Source organism: Equus caballus, chromosome 5, assembly GCF_041296265.1.
Source record: "Equus caballus isolate H_3958 breed thoroughbred chromosome 5, TB-T2T, whole genome shotgun sequence".
Taxonomy (NCBI): Eukaryota; Metazoa; Chordata; class Mammalia; order Perissodactyla; family Equidae; genus Equus; species Equus caballus.
In genome coordinates, this window is record NC_091688.1 from 24,318,880 (window position 1) to 24,345,400 (window position 26,521).

The window sequence follows — 26,521 nt, forward strand, 5'->3', positions numbered from 1 at the left end:
TACAGATTTTTGTGTTAACATGAGTTTTCATTTCTTTGGGATAAACAAGTAGAAGTGGAATTGCTGCGTTATATGGTAAATGTACACTTAACTTATAAGAAATTGCACAATTGTTCTCCAGAGTGGCATTTTGCATTCCCACAGCAATGTATGAATGTTCCAGTTTCTCCACATCCTTGCCAGCATTTGGTATTGTTATTTTTTTTATTTTATCCATTCTAATAGGTGTGTAATGTTTCTTGTGGTTTTAAATGCATTTCCCTAATGATTAATGATGTTGAACATCTTTTCAAGTGCTTATTTGCCATCTGTATATCTTTCTTAGTGAAGTGTCTGTTCAATTTTTGCCCTTTTTTTATTGAATTGTTTTCTTGTTAGGTTTTGAAAATTTTTTATATATTCTGGATACAAGTCCTTTGTTAAGGATGTGATTTGAAAATATTTTCTCCCAATATGTCTTGTCTTTCATCCTCTTTGTAGTGTCCTTCATGTAGCAAAATATTTTAATTTTGATAAGGTCCAACTTACCATTTTTAAAGATAGCGCTTTTGGGGTTCTATCTAAGAACACTTTCCCAATCCAAGGTCACAAAGATTTTCTCCTCTGTTTTCTTCAAGAGCTGTATGTTTTTAGCTCTTAGTTTTATGCCTATCATCCATTTTGTGTTATTTTTTATATATGGTGTGAGATGTAGGTCGAGGTTTACTTCTCACATATGGATATTCAGCCTTCCCAGCACCATCAACTGAAAGGGCTGTCCTTTCTCCATTGAATTGTATTTGCACCTCTGTCAAAAATCAATTGGCCATATTCTGTGAGTCTATTTCTGGACTCTGTTCTGTTCCATTGGTCTATGTATCTATCCTTTCACCATACCACACTGTCTTGATTACTGTAGGTTTATAGTTGTCTTAAAATGAGGTTGTGTGAACTTCAACTTTACTCTTCATTTGCAAAATTGTTTTTGCTATTGTAGTTCCTTTACCTTCCCTTACAACTTCAGAATCAACTAATCTCTATCTACAAAAATCCTGCTAGTATTTTTAGTGCAATTGCATTAAATTCACAGAGCAATTTAGGGAGAAGTGACATTTTAACTATACTAAATCTTTTAACCTATGAACACAGTACGGGTGTTCTTTGATTTCTTTCAAGAGTGCTTTGTGGTCTTCAGCATAAAGATCCTACACATATTTTTGTTAAATTTATACCTAAGTATTTCACCTGCCGGGGAGGGGAGTGGGTCACTCTCCAACTGTTTGTAGCTAGTATAGAAATATGACTGATGTTTGTACATTAACCTTTTATCCCACACCTTGCTAAATTCACTTATTAGTACTAAGAGCTTATTCTTTTCTTTTTTAAAGATTTTATTTTTCCTTCTTTTCCCCAAAGCCCCCTAGTACATAGTTGTGTTTCTAGTTGTGGGTCCTAGTTGTGGCATGTGGGACGGCAGCTCAGCATGGCTTGATGAGCGGTGCTAGGTCTGCGCCCAGGATCTGAACTGGCCAAACCCTGGGCCGCTAAAGCAGAGTGCACAAACCCAACCACTCGTCCACGGGGCCAGCCCCTATTAAGAGCTTCTTTGCATATTTCTTGAGATTTACTACATAGACATGCTATCTGAAGATAGGGATAATTTTATTTCTTCCTTTCCAAGCTTTTATTTCATGCCTTTTATTTCCTTTTCTTCCTTAAGGCAACTGCCAGGACTTCTAGTAAAATATTGAATAGGAGTAGTGAAAATAAACATCCCTATCTGTTTCCCAATCTTGTGGGTAGTGGACATTCAATCTTTCACCATTAAGAATGATGATGTTAGCTCTAGGTTTTGTAGACATCTTTTATCAGATTTGTTTACATCCCTAGTTCACTGAGTTGTCTTTTTGTTTGTTTTGAACACTAATATGAAGACAGTTACATATTTTCTGAAGCTTATGTACATGTTCTATTTGTTTACTGTCTGTAAAAATGCAAAATTTTTAAAATAGAAAGAAAAACATAGAGAAGTAGTGAATGCCCTCTCTTAGAGAGACTACCAAGACCATGTCAAATGCTACCACCCCTCCTCACTCTTCACCATGTCTCTGCTATTTCGGCAATGTAGCCCCTTTGATGGGGTGGAGGTAGGGGTGCTAATTGCAGGAGCAAGCAGTTTTGCTCGGGAAGCCCAAGTCAGGTCAGGCAAAGCTCGGCTGGTCAGGAGCTCCAGCCACTGTGTCCTCTTGTGAAGCAAGACACACCAGCCAGCCCTCTGGATTACAGATGGTGGTCATTCCTACAGCTATTAAAGAACCAATGACCTCTAGATGGATTAGATTCTGTTTGGGGCTCAAAACAAGATATTTTTCCTCATCTTAGTTGAACTGAATTCTTTTTCTTTACACAGATGAACCTGCCGGGTTCATGGTGCTGAGTTTTTCAAATTATGGATGTTGAATTTTGTCAAGTGCTTTTTTTTTTTGCATCTATTGATAGGGTCATGTTGGTTTTCTTCTTTAGTCTGTTAATATGGTGGGTTACACTAATTGACTTTCAAATGTTGAACCAGCTTTGAATTCCTGGGATGTCAAATGACACTCAGTGACAAAGTATTTTTCTCTTTACATGTTGCTGGATTCAACTGCTAATATTTTTTTTGGTATTTTTGCATCTTTATTCATTAGGATAGTTTTCTTTTTTGTATGGCTTTTATCTGGTTTTGGTATCGGGTAATGTTGGCTTCATAAAATGAGTGGGAAAGTTTTCCTTCCTCTTCTGTCTTCTGAAAGAATGGTTATCTTCCATCTTCTTTGTAGAATGGCTTTTATTTTGTCCTTAAATGTTTGATAAGATTCACCAGTGAAACTATATGGGCCTGGAATTTTCCTTTTTTTTAGGTTTTTAAATACAAATTCAATTTCTTTAATAGTTATAGAACTATTCAGCTTATCTGTTTCTTCTTAGGTGAGTTTTGGTAGTTTTGATGGTGGTTCATTTAATCTGAGTTATTGAATTTATAAGTATAGAGTTGTTTGTAAAATTCCCTTATTACGCTTTTTAATGTCCATCATCAATAGTGATCTCTCCTCTTAGAGCACGTATGTTACAGGAATGACCTAGCACCAGAAAAAACCCTGAAGACAAAGCAAAGAAAGGACATTACTGCAGCTATACAGACCTCAAACCTTGTTATTTGCAGTCTCAAAACTTTCAATTCCGTATCCAGTCAGACATCAAGTCCTTTTGATTTGTCCTTACCAACATTTCTTGCAATTTCCCCCCATTCCCAATATTGCTTGGTACAACCCTTTAATGTCTCCTCAACTGTGTACCTAAATTACTCCACCTGCAGCCTAACTCATCTCACTGCCTTTCCCCACTTAAATTCATCCTTCACACTGATGCCAGACTTATCTTCTTCAACCTCCAACGGTTCCACACTCCCTGCCTACAAGATAAAGGCCCTCCACATCTGGCTTAGCCTTGCCTTTTGAATTGCAGTTAATTTTATTTCCCTAAATCAGGGGTTAACATGCATGCTTTAGAGGAGAGGGGTGGATCATCAATCTCCTAAAAATTGAATATAAAATGTTGTATGAACATGAGTTCTATTTCCAGAGCAAGGTCCACAGCCATTATCAGACGTTGAAAGCCCTAAGAGAAGCACTCAACCTGATCCTGGCCTCTATACTCTATCAAGAACACACTATAAAGCCCTTCCAACAGTTCCCACCTCAATACAGTGATCGCTCTTCTCTGAACTTAAACTGACAAAATTTTAAAGATCTCGCCTCACCCTAACACTTACAGATGAGGAAACAAGACTAGCACTTAACTGTTTTGTCCAAAGTTGCTCCTATAGAATGTACTTTCTGTGCAACTGAGTCAGTGTTTAGCTGCTATATTCTTGGTCTTTTTATGAATAAATGTCACATTTCTCCCTGAGGTCAGAAACTAAACCTCAGAGTTCCTCGAAACTGCAATTATCTTTATTGTCTTACACAAACTACCCACTCAAATGTCTGCTGAGAACAGTGATAATAAGAATGATGGTCAAACTGAGGCAGGGGAGGAGGGCTGATTAATGAGCACTGAGTTGGGAGTATATTTTTAAGGAGACATGAGCGCATTTTGGGGATGAAAAAATATTACTAAGCTCAGCGCTTAGCCATCGATAAAATGGAACACTCAAAGGTATGTGTGAAGCGAGCTCTGAGAAAGTTCGTAGTCAGAGGCCAAATTTCCAGAACCAGGGTCGTTCTGGACAGCATTCAGAAAAAATTCCTCCGGAGAAGCAACTAAAAGGGGGGGGGGGGGGGGGAGAGGGGTGCCCGGTATCGGGGAAAGAGAAAGGGGTGTGAGTTTTGGAGTGAGTCTTACAATGCATTCAAATTTCAGCTCCATCACATCCAAGCTACATTATAATCTCGGGCAAATCATTTAACTTTTTTGTGCCTCGGTTTTCTGATTTGTATCTATCTAAGGATTGTGGCGACGACTGAACAAAATAATGCGTGCAGAACGCTTAGGTCAGCGTCTTCCTCCTAAGGCATCCTTTCGTTAAGCGTTGCTGTTATTTAAGGAGAGAAGGGTGTTTTCAGGAGGAGAGGAGGGGCGCTGCGCTGAGAGCGGTGATACTTGGTACGGACTTTCAGAAGAGGGAAGATCTGAGGCCGACAGAATGGGCGGCCTCCCAAAGGCAGCCGGGGGAAGCAGCGGGGTGGGAGCTTTTCCACGGGGTGCATCTGCGGGGCCCTCCACGGTAGGAAGAGGAAGAGCTGAGCCGGATGTCAGACCCAGAACGCACCCTCCAGAGCATCTATGAGAAGTCGGCGACCGTTCAACGTGAAGGAAGCGCTTACGAGAAAGGGCACATCTTCTGGGAAGCCCTGAGCGCTGGCAGCGGCCCGATACGGAAGTGGCGGTCCACCGTCCAGGAGTGACCGAGAGCCCGGGCAGAGACTCAAGGGGGGCTGGGGGGAAGGGTGAGGTGGAAGAAGATGCCGGCGCGGCCTCTTTCTAGACACAGATCCGAATGAGACCCTCACTTACTGGAAACTGCAGGAGAAACGACCTTTTTGGGCGGGCTCCCCAGCCCTGTCCCGAAGGTCCCGAAGAACCGAGCTGGCGACCGCCCCACAGCTTGATGCCCGACCACACGATATCGCGGGAGGCGGGATGGGGGCGGGGCCTCCCGGCGCGTGCGCGTCAGCCGGTTGGAAACGCCCCGCCCACGACACAAAGGTGGGCGGAGCCGACGTGGCTCTTCCGGCCGCGGGGCCATCCAGCGGGGTTGCAGGCGCGTAGTTTTGTTTCGCAACGTGTTGCCGCGCACGTCGGGAACCTCAAAGTGAAGCGCCAGATTCTGTAACAGATTGTCACCAGGTGACAACGCTTCCCCGGGATTTGTTTTTTGGTAGATTAATTTGCCCAGATTTGATACGAGGACGGTGTTGCGACTTCCCATCCAGCGATGTGGTTATTTCTCTAGGAATTCAAGTCTTCCCTTATTCGGGGGAAGTCTTCCAGTTGTCTTGGTGTTTTGCACATTTCTTTTTAGGTTTTCCCCTGGCAGTTTTTATTGCTGTTTTAGTTTGCTTGCTCTTCCTGTTGGACTATTATTGCGCCCTAGGATAGTTTGGTTTTTGGGATGGTTATCTATGTGGTCACTTCGCTAAAGGTCTGTATTCTAATAATTCTCCTGGATTTTGTACGTAAGAATTCATTTGTAAATAACAATTTTGGCTTTTCCCGAGAATCCAGTACTACACTGTATAGTAGCCTCAGGGGTACTTCTTTCCAGAAGTTATTTTAATTGCATCTTACCTTCCGTTCATGATGTTTTCTGAAGATTGCTAGTAGGTAACCTTTTTTAAAAATTAAAGGCACTTCGTTCTTTTCCTAGCTTGCCAAGTCGTTTTATTGTTTCTTAAATTCAGAAATGGGTATTGAGTATTACCAAATACTTTCAGAGATTATCATATAGCTTTTTCTCCGTTACTGTACAATCATTGAGCTACAATGATAGATTTTCTAATGTTGAGTCATCCTTACAGTCCTGGTCTGTATTCTTCCAATACATTGCTGGATGCAATTTGCTGTGTATTTAATTTAGGATTGCTGTGTCTATGTTCATAAGTGAGATTGGCTTATGGTGTTCTTTAGTTGTCCTTGTCTAGTTTTGCTATAAGTTTATGCTAGGTTTCAAAATGAATCAGGCAGATTAACTTCTTTTTATATGACTCAGAACAGACATAGCATGTGAATGATCCGTTGAGGTTTTGAAGAGCTCATCTTTAAAGCTGTCTGGATGTGGTGCCTTCTTAAAGGCTAAATATTTTTTCCTAGAAACGTATCCATTTCATCTACATTTTCAAATTTATTAGTATAAAATTGTCCATGGTGTGAACATTTTTTTATCTCATATTGTTCTTATTCATTGTTATATACTATTGCAGTCTTTTTTTCTTTTTCTTGATCAGATTTATTGAACCAGCTTTTGATTTTATTGATAACCTCTGTCTTAGTTTTTTCTCATTCATTAATGTATGCCTTCATTAACTTCTTCCTTTTTATTTCTTTGGGTTTATTTTGTTCTTTTTGTAGAATCTTGAGTTAAAAGCTCATTTTCTTTAAAATGTTTAATATGAAATATTACAAACATGTATAAAGTTACAGAGAATAACATAATGAATACCTATATACCAACCATTTAACTTTATCACATTTTAGCATTTTTCCGTATTTGCTTCAGATTTTCATATTACCTATTCAGTTAAAGCCCCGTGTGACCTCTTCTGCAATCTCACTCTCCCTCTCCTTCTCTGAAGTTAACTCTTCCCCTGGATGTGGTATCTGTCATTCCCATGAGAGCTTTTAAACATGCTACATATATTTAGCTATATAAGTAACATACAGTATTGTTTTGTATGCTTTTAAACCTAACATAAGTGATACTATTGGGTAACTTGCTTTAGGTACCCAAAATTATGTTTGTGAATGTTATCCATGTTGATTGATGGAGTTCTAATTTTTTCATCTTAACTGCTGAATAGTATTCCATTGTATGACTATAAAGCAATTTCTCCATTGTCCTGCTGGTAGTAATGATTCCTGATTTTTGCCATTGCAACAGGAGTTAATGGGCATTCTTATACACATCTGATGGAGCACATGGCAAGAATTTTCGGGTATGTGTCTAGAAATGGAATTGTAAGATGAAAGGGTTTGCACAATTCATCTTTATTTGATATTGCCAAATTGTTCTCCACTGCTTGTACCAGTTTAGCCTTCCACCAGCAGTGTAGGAGTTTCTCTTACTCCACTTCCATGCTATCCCGTGTTTGTTTATTTTTCCCCCAGTTTTTTTGCTAGTATAAACAATGCTGGTAGTAAACTCTCTTGTCTCTCCTGGTATATATGTGCAAGAGTATCTCTGAATATATACCCAGTAATGGAGTTGTTAGCTCTGTTTCCTTTTAAATATGTATTTAAAAAGTATATATGTGTGCCCTCCCCCCCATATTTGAGGCTTGTCCTCTTTTAATACTAAAATGTAACTCGTTCGTATTTATGTGTTTGGATTTAATTCTAACTTGTTTTTTCTATGTATCATCCTTCCTGTTTTTTTCTCTTTTCTAACTTTGGTTTGATAAAGTTTCTTTTTCCAGATTGTTTTTCTCTAGTGGTTTGGAAATTATGCATTCAATTTTTGTTCTAGTGGTTACTCTTATATTTTAACTCATTTAAATTTATATTTTTCTATAAACAAGTAGAGTCAGTCAGTACCCATATGAGGCAGTCTTGCACAGTGGTTAAGAGTGGAGCCTCTGAAGCCACACTGCCTGGCCTCAAATCCTGGCTTTACCACTTGTTAGCTGTGTAGCCTAGAGATTATTACATAACTTTGCTGTGCCTCAGTTGCCTCATCTGTAAAATGGGGATAAAATAGCATATATCTCATAAGATTGTTGTGAGAATTACTGTGTTAATATATAATTAGTCTGTGAAATTCTTAGGACAATGCCTAGCCCATGCCACATAGATCTCTCTAATCATCAGTGTTTTCATCTATGAAATGGGCATAATATACCTGCTTAGCAGATTTTCTATAAAGATTCAATGCATTATTCTATAATTGCAGTTCAGTTTAACACACTGAGCACTTTCTATGTGCTTGACTTAGACATGGTTTTTGGCTTCAAAGAGTTTATGATCTAGTAAAGGCTCAGACATGTAAAAACAATTGCAGTATGATGTAACCTTAATACTATTCCCATGGCCTCTCTTGTCCCCTTCTTATCTATGCTCCACACAGAGCAGTTTTTTAGAACACAATCAGATCGTGCATTCCCCTGTCAAAATCCTGTCAACTTTCATTAAACTTTGCATAAATCACAAACTCCTCGCCATGACTTCAGCACTAGATTCTGGGCCACACGTCCTTTTCTGACTCAAATTCTGCTCTCCCCTCTTTTGATGGACTCCCACCACACTGGCCTCTTCTCATCTCCTTAAACCAACTTTTATTCCTCAGTGCCTTCTGCCCAGAAGTCTCATCCCACCTGCTCTTCCCATGGCTGACTCATCTTTCAGTCTCAGCTTGATTCAGTCTGGTTCTTAGTTACAAACAGAATCTGCTCTGGCTGAGAAAGGGACTTTATTAATATTATGTAGCCCACAGAATCTCCAGGAAGACCAGAGGCCGGATGTGGGTGCCACACAGCCAGGTACCAGTACAGTAGAGGCTCTAGTGAAAATCCACTGCTGCTGCCACCACTTGACACCAAAACCACAACTTCTACAAACAGAATCTACAAAAATAAGGACTGAGTGCCAGGAGCTCTGCCTTGGTGCCCTCATCACCCTCACCACTGGGTAGCCAGAGTTTGGCACATTTCTTTCTTGATCTTGCAAATCTTTCTTGCAAAAAAAAGTTGATCTTTCCAAGTTCATCTTTCAAGTTGAAGTTTTGCATAACTCTGCCTGACTGGTGGGGCCTGGGTCACATGCCTGTGTTGCAGAGGGGGTCACCGGAGGCAAGTTTTCTCACAGGAAATTCCTCAGATATTACAAAGCTGTTCAGAAGTGCTGGGCATTCTGAAAACATGTCACCTGAGCACTAAATATCATGTTACCTCAGCATGAAGGCCTTCCTTGACAACCCTAAGTGTATACATATTCTCCCCACCCCGGCCACATTATACTTTCACAGTACTCTGTCATTTTCTTCAAGGCATTTATCACAACTTACACTGTTATATATTTATTTGTTCAAATGCTTTATAAATCCTGGAGCCAGAGTCCAGTTTCCATGTGGAGTTTCATTCAAACAAGTGTAACTCAAATAGCCAAAAATAATTTTAAAATGTATTTTAGCCTTTAATTTGGGTCTCTTGGAAGAAAAAGCATCAAAGGGGCTCCAAGTCTCAATTCCCAACAGTCCCACAAGTTCATAACCCCTTTTCTCTTGTCTTTAATTTTCCCCCAATCCTATGTGGATTGGTTTAGCTTTTCTTCATAAATTTTGCCCCTAGTGCTCTCCCTTCAAATGTTTTCTGCCTATTCTCTTATTTTGCATCACCAACATTCAGAACTGGTCTGAGAGAGACATTTTTCTCAGGCCACCGGGGAAGGGAGTCGAGAAGCAAAGCCTTTATCAGACAGAGGTGGCTGGAACATTCACACATTGATCATTTTGGCTCACCACTTGTGGCTGACCTCCAGATTATAAGTTTTATGAGGGCAGGGACATATCTGTTCTATTTGTACCTAACACAAAATCTGACAAACCTATAGTCAATTAACAGTGGCTTTCCGGAAAAAAAGACAAGTCCAGCAATTGAGATGTAGACAAGGAAGTATACAGCCCAGAGCAGGGACTCAGCCTGGTGAAGGATGGGGGTGAGGTATGCAGCGAGTAAGGGCTAGTTTGGGAAGGCATCCTGGAGGAGGTGAGGCCAAAGCAGAATCTTAAAGGGCAAGAATTCACCAGGCCAAGAGGCAGACCAGGGTAGAGAAGAATATTCCAGGTAGAAGTGTAGCACAAGCACAGACAAATATCAGCGCTTGGTATGCTATTGCTAAATGCAAAGTAGGAGAACTGTCAGGAGGTGAGGCTGGAGGGGCAGAGGCAGGCATGGGGGGCCTTGTATGCCATGCCAGGGAGGCTGGCCTTTGTCCTGTGGGTGACAGAGCCTCAGTGGGTTGGGTGGGCAGTCATTCTAACATATTCATTTTAGAGAGATTACTGGGTGGCAGTGTGCGGTTGGATTTGAAAGAAACAAAAGAAAAAAGAGAACAGTTGTGTAGCAAAAAATGTAGGCTTGCAATAGGGTGGTAGTAGGCAGTAGAGATAAGTAGCAGGAATTGTTTAAAAAAATTATTTGGAGGTCAGATTGGCAGGTCTGGGTAGGTGATTGGATGGGGAAGGTGAGGGAGGAATCTAGAATAGTATCCAGACTTCTGGCTTGGATGATGATGTCATTAACTGGGGTGGAATAAACAGGAGGAGTTAGCCTGGCAGTGCTCAGGAGTGGGGAGATTTCCAGGTGTTATGGTGAAGTGGACTTTCAGGTGCCTGTGGGGCTTCTAAGTTAAGATGATCAGCAGGTACTTGGATATATGAGTGCAGCTTAAGGCAAAGGTTGGGGGCAGAGATACAGCCTGAGGAGGGTGCCACATGGGGTGATGATGAGTTCAAGAGTCAGCTGTGGGGTACCCCGGGAGTGACTGCTGTTCTCAGGGTGGCCTTTGGCCCTGCTGACATTCTTTTCCCTTCCCAATTCCCCTGGTACTTTTCTTTCTTTTTTTTTTTTTTTTTTTTTTAAAGATTTTATTTTTTCCCTTTTTCTCCCCAAAGCCCCCCAGTACATAGTTGTATATTCTTGGTTGTGGGTCCTTCTAGTTGTGGCATGTGGGACGCTGCCTCAGCGTGGTTTGATGAGCAGTGCCATGTCCGCGCCCAGGATTCGAACCAACGAAACACTGGGCCGCTTGCAGCAGAGCGCGCGAACTTAACCACTCGGCCACGGGGCCAGCCCCACTTTTCTTTCTTTTTTTTTAAAAATATATATATATTTTTAGGAAGATTAGCCCTGAGCTAACTGTTGCCAATCCTCCTCTTATTGCTGAGGAAGATTGGCCCTGAGCTGACATCCGTGCCCATCTTCCTCTACTTTCTATGTGGGATGCCTACCACAGCGTGGCTTTTGCCAAGCGGTGCCATGTCCGCACCCGGGATCCGAACTGGTGAACCCCGGGCCGCTGAGAAGCGGAATGTGTGGACTTAACCGCTGCGCCACTGGGCCGGCCCCCACCTCGTACTTTTCTTCCCTCTTACCATTCCTTCTCCAAATGCAGGCTTCTCTCCCGCCTCCCCTAAAATGTGGGGCTCTCAGGTGATTTCACCACCTGGCACCTACTGTGCATCCATCAAAGCTTTGTCTCCAGCCCAGAATTCTTATGTAAGATTAAGGACCATGACTCCAACCACTTTCTAAGAGAAAAGAGGTAATTGGCAGTGTGGATTGATTGTCCAAGGCACCACACCAAGGGTTTGTGGCTCTCAGTCCCGTTTAAGTGCCTTCAAGACTGGCACTGTGAACCGAACCTGGCATGACTATTTCCTGTTTCTCTGAAAACATCCAATTTGGAGATCAGGGGTCAGAATTCAGATCTGTTAGTATGCATTAATATGTACCCTACCTCCCCACCCTACTTTATTCCTGCACATACCTTGCTCAAGGTTAACTCCCCTTTGATGCCTAGTGTACTGTTTTCTTTTCATCACGAATCAAAATCAGACCAAAATGGAAATAAAAATTTAAATCCTACTGAAATAGAATAAAAATAACTGTTCAGATCATAAAAGAGGAAAACTCATTTACATAGATCCACTTGTTTAAAACAAAAATCACAACTCTTCTTTTGTGCGAAAGGAGTGCTTTTTACTCTAGAATACCTTGTTCTGTGATCACTGTTTCAAGACAAAGGGACTCAACTTGTAATCAAACCACGCCATGACATACTTTTTTTTTTTTGAGGACGATTAGCCCTGAGCTAACATCCGTGCCCATCTTCCTCTACTTTATATGTGGGATGCCTACCACAACATGGCTTGACATGCAGTGCGTAGGTGCACACCCAGGATCTGAACCGGTGAACCCTGGGCCACCAAAGTGGAACGTGTGCACTTAACTGCTGAGCCACTGGGCCAGCCCCATGACATACTTTTTATGTAGAGAAGCTGGTTAAAACACAAAACCAGTATTTTGATAAATTCACTTTAAAATGTTTTTCACATCAACTACTTAAAACTAGTTACAACAATATGATGTTCCACTCCCAAGTACAAAGGATGACCTTGGATTTGATTAGAAACACTGAAACAGAGAAGCACCGGGGTCTGGCTGTGTGGTCTAGAGAAATGCTTCCTGAGTTTGTGTGAGGTGATGTGTTACCCATCAACTGTACCAGTTCACCAGCAGCTACAGTGTCGTTCTTTAGTATACTTCTATTGTGAACTTCTTTCTCTGAATTTAACCCTTTGGGATGGTTTCTGCAATATGAGTCTTTAGCATCTTGAAAAGTTCACAGAAGAGATTAAGAAAGTTCCAATTATTCCAGAAACCACTGGTACAAATCATGCTGCTTCTATCAGGTTAACTGTTCAAAAGTTGTCAGGTGCGTGGTGATCACCCAAGTGAGCTGCAGTAAGTGGCCCTCAGCCCATGGCACTTGTCCTTGCACACTCAAGGGAGCCAGTCTGAGTGGAGTAATGCTCAGTTGCATAACAACAAATTAGGCTCAGGAAGACTGGATATTTTTTTGTTAAGCTCAGGCTTATCAAGAGTCAGAAGGGCTCATCTCGACTTATATATACACCCTAAGACCCTTACAGATAGAGGCACAAGAACATAATGATTTCTCTTCTTCACAAAATACTCAGGACTTCGACAAGAAAAGTCACATGTTTATATAAATGCCCATTTCTTAGCAATTTATGAATTCAAAAGTTCTCTCAAAAAGAATAGGAGATACTGTTTTTGGCAATCAGTTTTGGATGGGAGTATTTCTGACACTCATAGGAAATTGTAATAATTCTCCCTAGGTTTTAAATTCTTCTTATCCATTTATAACAGTTTCTCCTTCATATACTAAATCTTGCCCATCCTCACATTAATTTACTATTACTACCAAAATACCTTTAAACTATCTGTATACATATACATATATATACACACTTATGTGTTGCTTAATGACAGGGACACATTCTGACAAGTGTGTCACTAGGCAATCTCGTTCCTATGTGAACATCATAGAGTGTACTCACACAAACCGAGATGGTGTAGCCTACTACACACCTAGGCTATATGATACCAATCTTATGGGATCACCATGGTGTATGTGGCCTGTTGATGACTGAAATGTCATTATGCAGTGCATGACTATATTTATTAAATTGAACCTTATGAAACTGCTAATATTTGACCATTTTTGACCTATGAAAACAGTTTTTTCACATAGTAAAATCTGAACTTTAGTTGGCTGGCTATATCTCCTTATCTACATCCTATGCAGTAGTTTCTGCTTTACTGCAGCAGGGAGAATGAAAATGCCTACTCCATTCACCAGTTCCTATGCAGCCTTGCAAAACTGTGCTTGCTGACTACTGGGTAAATTTCATGAAACTATTTAGAGATATAATAATTTCCACAAAATTTAGTACTTGACCAAAACAAGTCTGATCCAAACTGAGCATATTAATCTTTTTAAGTATACTACCCATCTACTTAACTGGAACAGCCTACCCTAAATAGTGGCGTTTGCAGGCTTATGGTAAGGTCTAGAATCAGCAGACCAAATAATAAAATACCAAAGCATTTTCATTGGGAATTCTATCTCTGTGTCCTCAATAACATTTAACATTAGAGAATGCCTACCTGGAGACCCCATGCTAAGCACCAGTAAAAAAGAGAGACACCCCAGACTTTGCTTTCAAGAAATTTAACATCTTTTAAGAGATATAAAAATATAAATAACACGAGGATATTCTAAATGTTTTAAGTTTCAAACTGGGACACAGTAAAATGTAAAAACAAGACGGCACTTGGGAAGTTTTAACTGACTTCAAATATTGAGGGCAAAAAGCCAAATACAAATGTGCACTGAATCTAAATTCAGTCAATATGATAATAAAAGGTGTCTCCTCCATGGTTCTGGACCCAAGAAGTCCTTTTGTCACCCTAGAAACAGTGGCTAGAGATCCTCCAGGTCAGTTAAATCCACAGCCACTTTCAGGAAGAGGGTGTCATCTTTAATGTAGGTATTCTTGGCATTCTCCAAAGTGGAATGAGCCACAAAGCGGGGACAGCCAGAGGCAATGTTCATCTCCCCATCAGGTCTTTTAAAGCTGCTGCTATTGGGGTCAGCCTTGAAGGTCTCCATAATATGGTTCTTTTTGCCACTCTGGTCCAAAAGCATCAGGGTCACCCTCTGCCTGAATGGCCACTGCAACAGTGAGTCAAACTCCCCTCGCATCACCACAAAGTACAGCGACAGGTGCGTCCCCTTCCCAGACCCGTCCCCATTCAGGTATGCTCTAGCACAGAGCCGGTAGCCACACCGGCTGGTGTAGAAAGGCTGGCTGAAGATGGATACTGTGTGCCCTTCCAGCGCCTCCCTCTTTTTCATCTTGTAGTCTGTCACCTTCCAGATGAGCTTTCCATTATAGCAGGCACCTTCTAGCAGTTTAAATCGTTCTTCATTTTTATTCAGCTGTGCTTTATGAATATTAATGTGGACATCATGTTTGTTAGTCTCTCCTTCCAAAACAACTGCAAAGAAAAAGAAAGTTTCCGTAGGCCTTAAAGTTGTTTTTAGAATTTGCCCAGAGTGGAATTTTTTCTCTGAAGACAACCAATGAAATTCTGACATCCTAAAGATGAACTAAATGCAGTGTCCACCAGTGGACCATTTGTATGAATAATGTCAACTCAGTGAATCTCATATCTCGGCAAGCGTGGCACCCAGAACACCTGAATGCGTCCTCTTGAACTGAAGCCCCCCAAAGTGTAGACAAGACACACTTAGCATTCAACTAGCGTGTATTAGCATGTGAGCCCCACCTCTTTCTAACTAGAATGCTTTTAAACAGCCAAACCCTTTTATATTTTTCTATACTTAAAACAATCTTGCCACGACTTTTCTCCCTTAGTTTTCTCCTTATTTCCCACTCTCCTTAAAAACCATCACTTCCTATTCTTGGAATGTCCTGCCCCATTTCCACCCCTTGCCTGTTCCAGCCCCTGCTTATGGCCCCCTGTCATTTTTGCCTGCATGGCCAGAATCTCATGCTGTTCTGTTTCACAAATACTAGATTCAACCATTGTTTATCCTGGACAGATGTGACTCTCCATTTGGCCAGGAGTTTGCTTGTTTCACGAACACATGCAGACAAACGAGTCACCGAAAGAGAATAATATTCTCTTTTGAGTATATTATTATAAGAGTAAAATATTAGACATACCTATTCTTTGATCATGGGTTTCTAGCAGGGTAATTTTCTGTTTCACTGTGTCAATTGCTTCCATCAAAGCCCTCAGGTCAAATTTAGTTTCTTGCTGGTTAGCCATTTGTAGTAACTGGCGCACTTGAGCTTCTAGCCAAGCGGACTTGTCAAGGTGACTCGCAAGAAGCTTTCAGTACAAAATGGATCGTCATGTCAAAAAAAACTTAGTTAATATTTTAGTAATTCATCGAGACTTAATTTTTTCAACTCAAACATTTCACACTTAATTAACCAATTAATGACATGAAAAATGCAGTCCCGAAGAGAAAACTCAATGAGGATCATAGAGAGATGAGCCGCCTAATGTCCCGCTCCTCCTGCCTATCCCAGCTCCTGTTCCAAATCTTTGACCCGTTCTTCATCTCATTTTCACTCCTCCCTCAATTTCTCTCCACTTGGTTCTCTAACCTATCTTTATATCTCTATCCTCATGTTGTCTGTCCTCTTGCCTTATCATTTCCTTCTCCTCTTAGCTCTTCTGATTCACTCCTGCTCTGCTAGAAGGCAGAGAATCAGCTGGAAGTAGGCCCACCTGTTCTGGCCTGAGCACCACAGGTGGTACAGAAATATCCTGAGTTGAGGTCTCAACTTCTGATTGTTCTCTTTAGATGGAAAAGATTAAATAAAACAACTACATTTCTCCTCCACTCTTGCCCTCAGTACCTTCACTCTGATTGGTTTTCGTGTTAAAAAAAGGTCAGCCTTGAGATTGTAACATATGATGGATTTCCTTTTTTCTACGCACACACAAACACATAGTTTACGCTGACAAAGTATGGCAATTATATGGCCCGCGTGTTCTGGGATAATCCAAATTTCAAAAATAGTGCCCATACCACATGTCTCAAAGTCTTTTCTGCTATAAATTTTATAATCACAATAAAGAGATTATTCATTAGGAATTTGTTTATGGTTATTTATTCATGATCTACAAAGTAATGTTTGCTGTATTTTAGTGATATTTAAAGCATTTTCTTCCCAAGGGAATGAATAGTTTCACTTTGTTGACTACAAAATGCAGAAATATAGATGCTGTCAATGAATCTGAAATCAAGTGACTAATATCAGTCTAACATTAATTAAAACCTTAATCGCCAAAAATTCTATAAAAGTACAGTACAAACGTTAAATTCACTGACATTGCTAAATGTACTTGGGTTATATAACAGAAGATCTTTAACGAAATACATACTGAAGTATGTAGGGGTAAAGGGCCATGATATATGCAGCTTACTCTCAAATGGTTCAGCAAGAACACACACATACAGAGAGCGAGACAGAGAGAGAAAGAATGAATGATGAAGCAAATGGAACAAAATATTGACAGTGGGTGAATCTGGATGGAGAATATACAGGTGTTTTTTGCACTTATTCTGCAGCTTTTCTGTACATTTGAAATTCTTTCCATTTAAAAAGTTATAAGAAAAACCCTCAGTGCCAGTTGAAGACTAAACCTTGGCTATGAATAGAATGGCCATTTCTCACCTGGATGTTTGAGAGGAAGCTTCCATTTTTGCCAAACAGCTGTGCAAACTGCTTGAACTCCTTTTCGAATTTATTTACCGTTTCCGTTAGCTGCTGAATTTTACTTTCTTTCCGTTCTAGGCTCCTATGTAAGTCAGAAATCTAATAACAGGAATGTGAAAATGCGTGCAGACAAGTTAAAATAATTTAAGCATAGTTCTAGGAAAATATTGCAGGTAAAGTGTTTCTAGGAAAAATATATAAATATATATTTTTCTAGGAAAATATTTACAGGTAGATTCCTATATAATTCTAGGAAAATATGTGCAAATGCTTCCAAAAAATCAGATTCACAGATTTCTCATCAGCCTTTTCTATGCCTAACCCGCTATGATGGTTTATCTAATGATAGTGATATCACTTGACTGAATTTACTGAACTGGTTCTCTTCATTCAGTATGTACTTATTAACTAACGACAGAGTACTGATCACCGTTCCACATTAGATGTTACATGCACCGTATCAATAGCAATAGCTGAAATTTGCTGAATGTCTATCATACCCTTATATTCATTAGTTCTTTTAATCCTTAAAGAACGCTATGAGTTGGGTATGAATATTGGTCCCATTTTACAGATGAGGAAACAGAGGCAGAGAGTTTAAGTAATCTGCCCAGCATACGGCTAGCAAGTGGTAGGCAAAACATGCACCCCTCTCAGAATGTGTAATCTATTTGAGAGAAATAATCACAAACCTAAGAGTGATCCTAGACAACTCTTCTCTCATCCCCACATGCATTCAATCAATAATATTTGCAACTTTAACTCCTAAGACACAACAAAACAAACAAAACAACTCTTACATCTATTTCTCATTTCATCTCATCTCGTTTTAGCCTTCATTATTTCTCACCTGGACTGCTACAACAGTCCTAAACTATCCCTCACACACACACTAGAAGGGAAGCTCGACGGGAGCCAGGACTGGTGCAGATCCCATGAGCCCCTGTCACCCCAGCAGCTGGCCTGGTACCAGGCAGTACCAGGTTAAGTGATAAATATTCGTTAAATGAATGAAGAAATGAATGTTCTCCCTGTCTTTAATCTTGTTTTCCTCCAATTCATACTCCATACTGTGACCAGAATAACATGAAGAGACAGATCTGGTCTTGTCACCCCCCGCCCCGCCACACACACACACCATACCATCTCTAGTGGCCTTCTTTTACACGCTATACAGGGGCCTACAGGATCTACCCCTGGCTACCTTTGCAGCCTCATGCCCATTCGTGTCCCACATATGCCCTGCCCAGCAAGACTACACAACTTCTATTTCCCATCAGGCCTTGCTCTCTCAGACACTTCCCCCTTCATCTAGAAACTACCGCTTTTTAAGACTCCACTCAAGGGCATATCTTCTCAGAAATATTTCCTTACTACTACCACCCACCCAGGTCACCTCTCAAGCTCCAAGATACCCTGACCATACTCTAGGCTGTAACTTTACCCTCATTACTCATTGCTTTTTGGGGGGTTACTTTGGTCGTCTTCCTCCACTAAATTGCTGAGGCTCCATCTCACTTATTTCTTTATCCCCAAAGTCTAGCACAGTGCCTGGCACACGGAGGGCATTTGATCCATGTTTTATGAATGAATGCACAAATGGCTGCAACAACCATGTCTCTCTGGCCCCAGAATCCTCTATTAAGACCCTGAGAGCTGACTTCCACCTATGCACCAGACATATCTTCCGGCCCAAAAGCAAACTCAGTGGTTCCTCTCCCCACCCTCACCTCTAACGCGCTCCTGTTCATGTAGTGCCCGTCTCAGTTAATCGCATTACCACATTCCCTGCCTTCTAAGCTTACAGCATGCCATTGCGCCCTCCCAGCGCCTCCCACTGCCCTCTTTCCATCCCATTGACACAGCCTTGGTTGAACCTTCACCATCAGCATCATCACCACCACCTCCAGCATCCTGCCTCCACCTAATATTGAAATGCTTATTATGTGCCAGGCACTGCACTAAGAACCTAAATATATTATCTCATTTAACCCTCTTCACAAACCCACTTTACAAATGAGGAAATTGGGGAAGAGAGAGATTAAATAGCTTGCCCAAATTCATATGAATAGTGTGGAGCCAGTCCTCGAACCCAGGGATTCTGGCTCCAGAGCCCTCACTCATCAATTGCCAGGCTCTAATGCTACATTGTCTAGTTTATTGCAACATCCTTCTGCCTGGTCTCTCTGTCCTCATTCTCTTCTCTCCATCTATCCATCTTCCATGCTACTACCAGCTGTTTTACTTTTTAAAACCAAGCAAACGATTAGTTGGCCAAGTATTTTCCAATTTAAAAGCCTCCATTAGCTCCCTATTAGTGACAAACATTAATTCAAACTTTGGAGCCTTAAATCCTTTCTGAAACAAGGCAGAATACGAATGAATAAAAAGAATAATTGAATGCACAATGTTCAAAACTTCTTAGCTTACGTGGAAGGCCATTGCAATCGGGATCCAACAGACTGGTCTCCAGTCATCCCGTCTCATGCTTGGATGTCTCTCCATCCCCAAACCCCATTTTCTTGAATCATCAGCCCCTCTCATGCCTCCCTGCCTTGGCACAAACTTTCCCCTCCTGGGATCTCATTTCCACATTTCACCAACAGAACTTCTTTTCCTTCAAGAAGCAACATGGATGTCCTACCTTGAAAAAATTTCCCCAACTCCTCTAGAATAAACCCTACAGCCTCTGTACCCCACGCATGCGGTACCCTCATAGTACGTTCTGGCAGGCACAGAAACTTACTCATTTACATTTTTGTGAATTCTTCAAGGGTAGAGGCTGTGTCTTCCTCAATTCAATGTCCTTAGCAACTAACATTGTACCTGACATACAGCCAGTGTTTGTTGAATGAATGGATGGATGAATGAAGCAACTGATACAGAAAGAACTAGGGAATGGTTACTAGGCAGCGTGCCTTCTATCCAAGTTACAGTGTAATCAGTCTTTCTAATTTTCTCCAGGATCTGACCCAGCATCTCTATAATTTGGAATCAGATCTAACAAAATAATCTGCAGTAGTAAAATTCAGCTCCCTCTGTGCAGATGGATGGTTTTCTTCCCTACATGGGCTTGAAAAGTCTGCTCCTCTGAGAAGTTCTAACAAAATAATTAACTCGTATAATAATTACTCCATAGAATCGGCATTTATTGAGGTCCCCTATGAATATTCCAGGGACGATGGTAGGCATTTGCACACAATTTCACTTGATATTCACAACTCAGTGAAATAAATATGTATGTATGCATTTATCAGGTTGCAAAGCTTCTAAAAGGTAGAAGTTAAGACTTACTACAAAATATAGAAAACCCATAATGCCTAGAACAGATAGTCATGGTAATACTGATTTAATTTAAAAACTTCAAACACCTATTAGGCTCCTGCTAGGTGCCAGGTATTAACCAAAAGGTGTGTGGATAGGCTGCAGAGAGGCAGTACGGTGTACCATGGGGAACACTGGACTGAGAATCAGGGGACATGGGTTTGAGATTGAATTCTGCCACTTACAAGTTACAAACACATCAGCATTTCTTTGAGCTTAGTTACTGCATCTGTTGAATGAGGGGGTTGGACCCAAAGATCTCAATGGCACCTTCTAGTTCTAATGTTCTATAATCCTACGAGTCTTTCTAGGCACTTAGTTGAAAAACTTCTACCTGCGGTCAACTTACACGGATACAGAGGGGACTAGAAAAATACCAATAATGGCAAATCCCAGGAATTCTGCTGCCTCCCATTATAGTTGAACCCTTGAATATTTACCTGTTTTTCTAATTGGAGATTCTTTTCTAAAACCAGGAGCATGTGGTCCCGTAAGGCTGAATGCTCATGCTCCTGAAGGTTCCCCCGCTTATCCTTCAATATGAAGAGAAAAATAAGTTAGGTTGTTGAAGGGCTCCAAAAACGAGGGTGGTGGTGGGATATTCTGCTAACGCGGAACTTTGACATTTTGCTTTCTTGTCTCAAGGTGGGTTGCAGGAAAAATGACCCCCTCCCAGTCTCAGCTTTAGGATTCTACAGTACGCATGAGATAATTTGAAACTTGCAGAGACAGAGAATCAGGTCGCTATCAAAATTCTCAATGCTGATACGCTTTCTCGCCCTGGGAATATATGACTGTGGGTTAAGTGTAGTGATCATCATCTCTCAACTATTCCCATATAAAACCTTTCTCCTTGGTGAGTTAGCTCCAGATCAGTTTGAAGCCTGGGTTAGTTCTCCCTCCTACCAACCGCATTTCTATGCTGCCTTCCACAACTGTCCTGCTATCACAGGCCAAAGTATGCAACCTAGTTTCAGCCCCTGCAAATTTGTTGCCCTCAAAAGCAAATAATATGTTTGCAGGAAGAAAGGGTTACTTCTTCCCTGATCATTAAAATATCAGATTGCAAACTGCCGATATTACTAGTGCAATGTTAGATGTTCTGGGTGATCTGTGGACTCTAAGCAAACATTTATCATTAATTTCCCTTCAGTTTAGGGTTGGCCCCTCTTCCACAGGACAACTCCCATCCCCAGCTCTGGTACTGAGGTAAGTTCTAGAATATAACCCAACTGGACTTTGGGCCTAAGTGTAAAGAAGATTTCTTTCAGAGCCCTCGTCTCTCCATCAGCACACCCAGTTCCCTAGTCTCACTCACCAGAGTCAGTGAAGATATACACACATTTTTAATACAATGAGAACATACTATATTTAATTCTTTAAAATAGAGACCTCATTCTTTTTGTCAGATGCATAGTATTCCAAAATATGAATATATAATTATATAGTTGGCACTTGAGTGATGGACTTATAGGTTATTAGTTTTTTGGGTTTTTTTGCTATCTAAACATCTTTGTGTGTGTATGTGTTTGTATATGTGTGCAATCATTGCATACTTATGGAAAGATATTTAGGAGTGAAACTGAGTGTCTTTCCTTACATCTATTAGCCAACTGAATTTTCTTCTGGAACTGCCCATATATTTCTTTGCTGATTTTTCTATTAAGTTAAATAAGCTATTTACATGTAAGAATTGTTTGTATATTTTGGAAAATAGCCCTTTTTTTCGTCTGGTCATATTTTGTAGATATTTACCTCCCACTTTGTAGTCTGCCAATTGACTTTATTTATGGTATTTTTAAAAACATATAGTTTTTTTTAACTTTTTTTTTTCTTTTACTTGAGGAAGATTAGCCCTCAGCTAACATCTGCTGCCAATCCTCCTCTTTTTGATGAGGAAGACTGGCCCTAACCTAACATCCATGCCCATCTTCCTCCACTTTATATGTGGGACGCCTGCCACAGCATGGCTTAATAAGCAGTACATAGGTCTGCACCCAGGACCCGAACTGGTGAACCCCGGGCCACTGAAGGGGAACATATGAACTTAATTGTTACACCACCAGGCTGGCCCCAAAAACATAGATGTTTTAAACATTTGTGATTAAACTTATCAAAATTACATTTTCCAGTTTTGTGTTAGTCATCTAAGAAAGGCCTTCTTTATTTCATGAACAAGAAGAAAACTCACTCTTTTTTTTTTTCCAGTATTTTTATAATTTTTATAAACTTTTTATTTTGGAGCAATTTTAGATTTACAGAAAATGTGGAACAATGCAGAGCATGATATATTTTAATGCCTAAAACTTTGATCCATCTGGAATCTGTTAAAAAGACTGAGGTGGGGATCAAACTTAATTTACTTTTATTTTTAATTTATTTTACACAATACATCAAATAATACTTTTAAAGGTATTTAAAAAGGTAACAAATACATTTTAAAACATGATTTCAAATCAATTTTGTTTCAAAATACTTGGTGGTAGGGAAGCACCATCAAACCCAGGTTTGTAATCATTGGAAGAGTGACTCCCAACGCTTCCAAAACCTAGTCGAGGCAGCGGGGTCAGAATTAGAAATAATTACTGTGATGGTTAATTTTATGTATCAGCTTGGCTAGGCTATGGTACCCAGTTGTTTGGTCAAAACTAGTGTAGATTTCTCCGCGAAGGTATTTTGTAGATTAACATTTACAGTCAGTTGACTTTAAGTAACCCAGATCACCCTCCATCATGTGGGAGGGCCTCACCCAACCAGCTGACAGCCTTAAGAGCAAAGACTAAGGTTTCCTGAAGAAGCAGCTCCTCTCCTCAAGACTACAGCATAGAAACCCCAGCCTCAGTTTCTAGACTGCCTGCCGGCCCTGCAAATTTCAGACTTGCCAGCTCCCACAGTCGCACAAACTAATTCCTTAAAATCAATCAATCAATCAATCTCTCTCTCTCTATATACATCCTATTGGTTCTGTTTCTCTGGATGAACCCTGACTAATTCAACTGCCAGTCTTAAAGTTCTCAGGAGTGAATGTCCTTCTGCCTCCTGAATGGAATCAAAGAGTAAAATGAACTCGCCGTACACAAGAGAACGTAGAGGCAGAAACACAAAGGCATTCCATACCTTGACAGGACAGCCATACTGCTTAAAAGGGCAGTCTTGTTCAGCTTCAGGACACACAGCAAGGTGCTCATCCACCTACGAAAGGGACAGCCTCACGCTATAGAGATTCGTCACCAATCCTCCAACTGCCTGGAATAACTGCAGCAGGAGGGGATGGAGGGGACGGAGGGGACGGAGGGGAAGCAAGGGTGGCTGGGAGGGAGGGAAGGAATAGAAGGAAAAAACGCCACGCTAAGGCCTGGCAGAGGGAGAGCTATGGTGGAAACTGAGAAGAACTCTCAGGGAAAAGGGAAAGGGAGACAGAGGCATGGTTATCCTGGGTGTAATTTAAACCTCGGGCCTCTGTCTATGGGACTTTATCAAATACACACCACAATGACTACTAAAACTTTACCTTACATAAAATCTACCGAGAGAATTATTTTCAGTTACCTCAGTTCTTGGAATAATCTGCAAACACTTGTTGGGACAAGATACTGGGTACTCGGGACACATGTTTTCCTCGTGATTCTGAAACAGAGAAAGTGGATGAAACAAAGCCAAACCCTGCTTCCAAGGGTCCCCTTTTGTGGCCTCAGAGTGTTTATACATCTGTCTCTTTGGGGGGGGGGTCTATGTTCCATGGCTTACCCTGTACAGGAACGTATAGCCTAGTTCCAAAAAGGATTAGAGATGGCTGTTTTCTTGGTATAAATCAGTTCAGTTCAATTCAATTTTCTAATTATTCCAAAAGAAGGTCAGAGGGCACGGGACTCACAGAGGGCAGACTGTGGGAGTCATCAGTATGGCTCCTTTGGCACATGTGAAAGGTACCCTACGCTCTCTTTTTATCCCTATATCCTGCCTCTCCCGTTAGACCTCAGCATCCTCAGGACTGACAGTCTCATCACCTTGTGTCCTGGCATCTAGCATCGCTTCTTGCACACTCATACTCAGAGATGCTCAAACAATATTTTTCCCAATGATGAATGGAGTCCTACCAACAAGGTTTTTAGCTTTTTATAGAACTCTCAGATAAAGTTATTCTTTAGACCTGTTTCTGTACAAAAATAAATCTACAAGTATGCTCCTGGGATCCCATCTGATTCACTGTGACCACTCAGGCACAACTGACTCCCATAAAGATGACTGATTTTTTTTTTTACCTGTAGATTGATTACTACCACGTCCTTTTTGCAATAAAGGCATTTTTCCTCTCGAAACTGGCAGTATGCACTCAAATGCTCTTTCAGATTTTTCCGAAGGACTGATTCCTGACAGTGCTCGTTAGAACACTGCACAGCTTGAAATAGGCACTGCTGAAGGTGGTCCTGCAACAGAGAACAACAGGGCGGTGGGACCCACTGACTGGGACACGCGGGAGGGGGAGCCAGCTGGGAGCCCCAGTGAGGGAGGAAGGACAGTGAGGAGAGCTGGGCAGACAGGACTGCAGGACAGGGCGGGTGGGCAGCCTCTGCCTACAGGCTCCCAGTGGAGGCCACCCCTGCCTCTGCTGAGGAGAGGACACGGAGAGGGCCGCTTGGACCGAGGCTGTGAAATCCAGCCTTGCTTGGTGGGAGTTAGGAGGACAGGGGAAGATGTGTGAAGACGGGAGCACGCCGAGTTTATTTGAGATTATGTAGTAACGTGCTCACGTTCTCAGGTTAGTTCTTAAATATTTTCCTGAGGCTTGCCAATTAATTTACCAGTTCTTCAAGGATATCTTTTATTTTTTTTTGTGCACCCTCCAGCCCCACCCCTAGCACAGGTACTCATTGCTGCACAGCAGATGGTAGAAGCCAGGACAGAGGGAAAAGAAGGAAGAAGAGAAGGGCATATCCTAAGTACAGGAAGGAGGGGAAAGGATTAAGGAAGAAGAGGAAGGGAAAGGAAGCTGTTCCCAAAGTGATAAAGATAAGGAGATAGAGGAAAACAGGATGGCTGGCCCAAGAGAAGCTGGGAATGGTCAATCTTGTAAAGTCAGGAAATGTTTTTAACCAAAATATCAGTGAATGATGACATGGACAGTGTTCATTCTCTGGTTCCTCATGTTATAGATTGTTAAAAGCAGGAATGTCTCAATAAAACGTTTGGATCACTGCAAGTTATTGTGATGCTTGAAACAGGGTTGGCAAACTACGGCCCTTACTTGTTTTTGGAAATAAAGTTTTACTGGAGAACAGCCACACCCATTTGTTCACATATTGCCTCTGGCTGCCTTCCCTCGGAAACAGTGGAGTCGAATAGCTGTGACAGACACTGTATCGCCTGCAAAGCCTAAAAAATTTACTGTCTGGCTCCTGACAGAAACAGTTTGCCGACCCCTTCTCTGAAGGAGAAAAGAGCCAACGGTTTTTCTACAGGAGATTAACAAATATTATAGCTATCCTCCTTTGCCTCTAGTAATAAAAAACAAATAGTGACAACTGAAATTCACAATTTCTCCAAAATTCATCAATGCTATCCCTCAACTTTCACCAAAAGAGTCGACATTCATCAAGACGGCTACCTGTGAGATTCTCCACCTTACCACGCAAGGGGGAGTCGGGGAGAGAACAGGGAATGGGGAGAAATACAAAAGAGACCAGCCACTGTTTTCTAGGAACTGAGGATCTGGTCACCAAAGCTGATCAATGGTCCCTTTGAGCCTCATTTCCTTTTCAGGCTTAGTGACAGCAAAGTTGGAGAAGAAGCCCTGCTCTGTCTACCTGACTATCAAAACAAGTGGCCAGGGACTGTCGGAGGAAAACACAAAAAAGCTCTGTGAACCTCCAAAGAAATCCCTGGGTTAACCAGGAAGTCATTTACACATTTATCAACTCAGTGCCTGGGGCCTTTGGAGGCATGATGGAGAAAAAACTGCATCCGCTGCCTTACATTCCAAAATGTGTGGGTGGAAGGGGAAAATTTCAGCATGGCAGGGCCACATTTCCAGCTCCGCATTTAACAACCCACCCCCCAGGTGGATGGAAGAGCAAAGTGGGACAGTTTCACTTGAAAGGAATTTGACTCCCCTTCACT

General features: G+C 41.3%; 2 protein-coding genes and 1 long non-coding RNA gene across 7 annotated transcripts in view; 1 reads left to right on the forward strand and 2 right to left on the reverse strand.

The window, feature by feature from the left end:
• Nucleotides 1-7,067, reverse strand: part of LOC102147484 (uncharacterized) — a 38,744-nt gene extending 31,677 nt beyond the window's left edge. For 3 of the 4 annotated variants that reach the window (XR_011438521.1, XR_011438520.1, XM_070266732.1), the window contains exon 1: nt 5,035-7,067. Coding sequence is in view for 1 of the 4 variants with exons in the window: in XM_070266732.1 (XP_070122833.1) it covers nt 5,035-5,449 (415 nt within the window). In the remaining 3 variants the exon portion in view is untranslated. The remainder of the gene's footprint in view (nt 1-5,034) is intronic. The other variant, XM_014739685.3, reaches the window with a different exon arrangement.
• LOC138924032 (uncharacterized) overlaps nt 5,258-26,521 on the forward strand; it is a 37,872-nt gene continuing 16,608 nt past the window's right edge. The window contains exons 1-3 of the long non-coding RNA XR_011438568.1: nt 5,258-5,367; nt 7,118-7,172; nt 21,558-21,613. This is a non-coding gene — a long non-coding RNA (uncharacterized lncRNA). The remainder of the gene's footprint in view (nt 5,368-7,117; nt 7,173-21,557; nt 21,614-26,521) is intronic.
• The window catches only part of TRAF5 (TNF receptor associated factor 5), a 43,293-nt gene continuing 30,745 nt past the window's right edge, over nt 13,974-26,521 (reverse strand). For both annotated transcript variants that reach the window (XM_070266730.1, XM_023640759.2), the window contains 7 exons: nt 24,667-24,831; nt 23,954-24,031; nt 23,522-23,596; nt 20,845-20,937; nt 17,039-17,179; nt 15,512-15,680; nt 13,974-14,819 (listed from right to left, as the gene is read on the reverse strand). In XM_070266730.1, the coding sequence (XP_070122831.1) occupies nt 14,242-14,819; nt 15,512-15,680; nt 17,039-17,179; nt 20,845-20,937; nt 23,522-23,596; nt 23,954-24,031; nt 24,667-24,831 (1,299 nt within the window). In that variant the 3' untranslated portion in view covers nt 13,974-14,241. The remainder of the gene's footprint in view (nt 14,820-15,511; nt 15,681-17,038; nt 17,180-20,844; nt 20,938-23,521; nt 23,597-23,953; nt 24,032-24,666; nt 24,832-26,521) is intronic.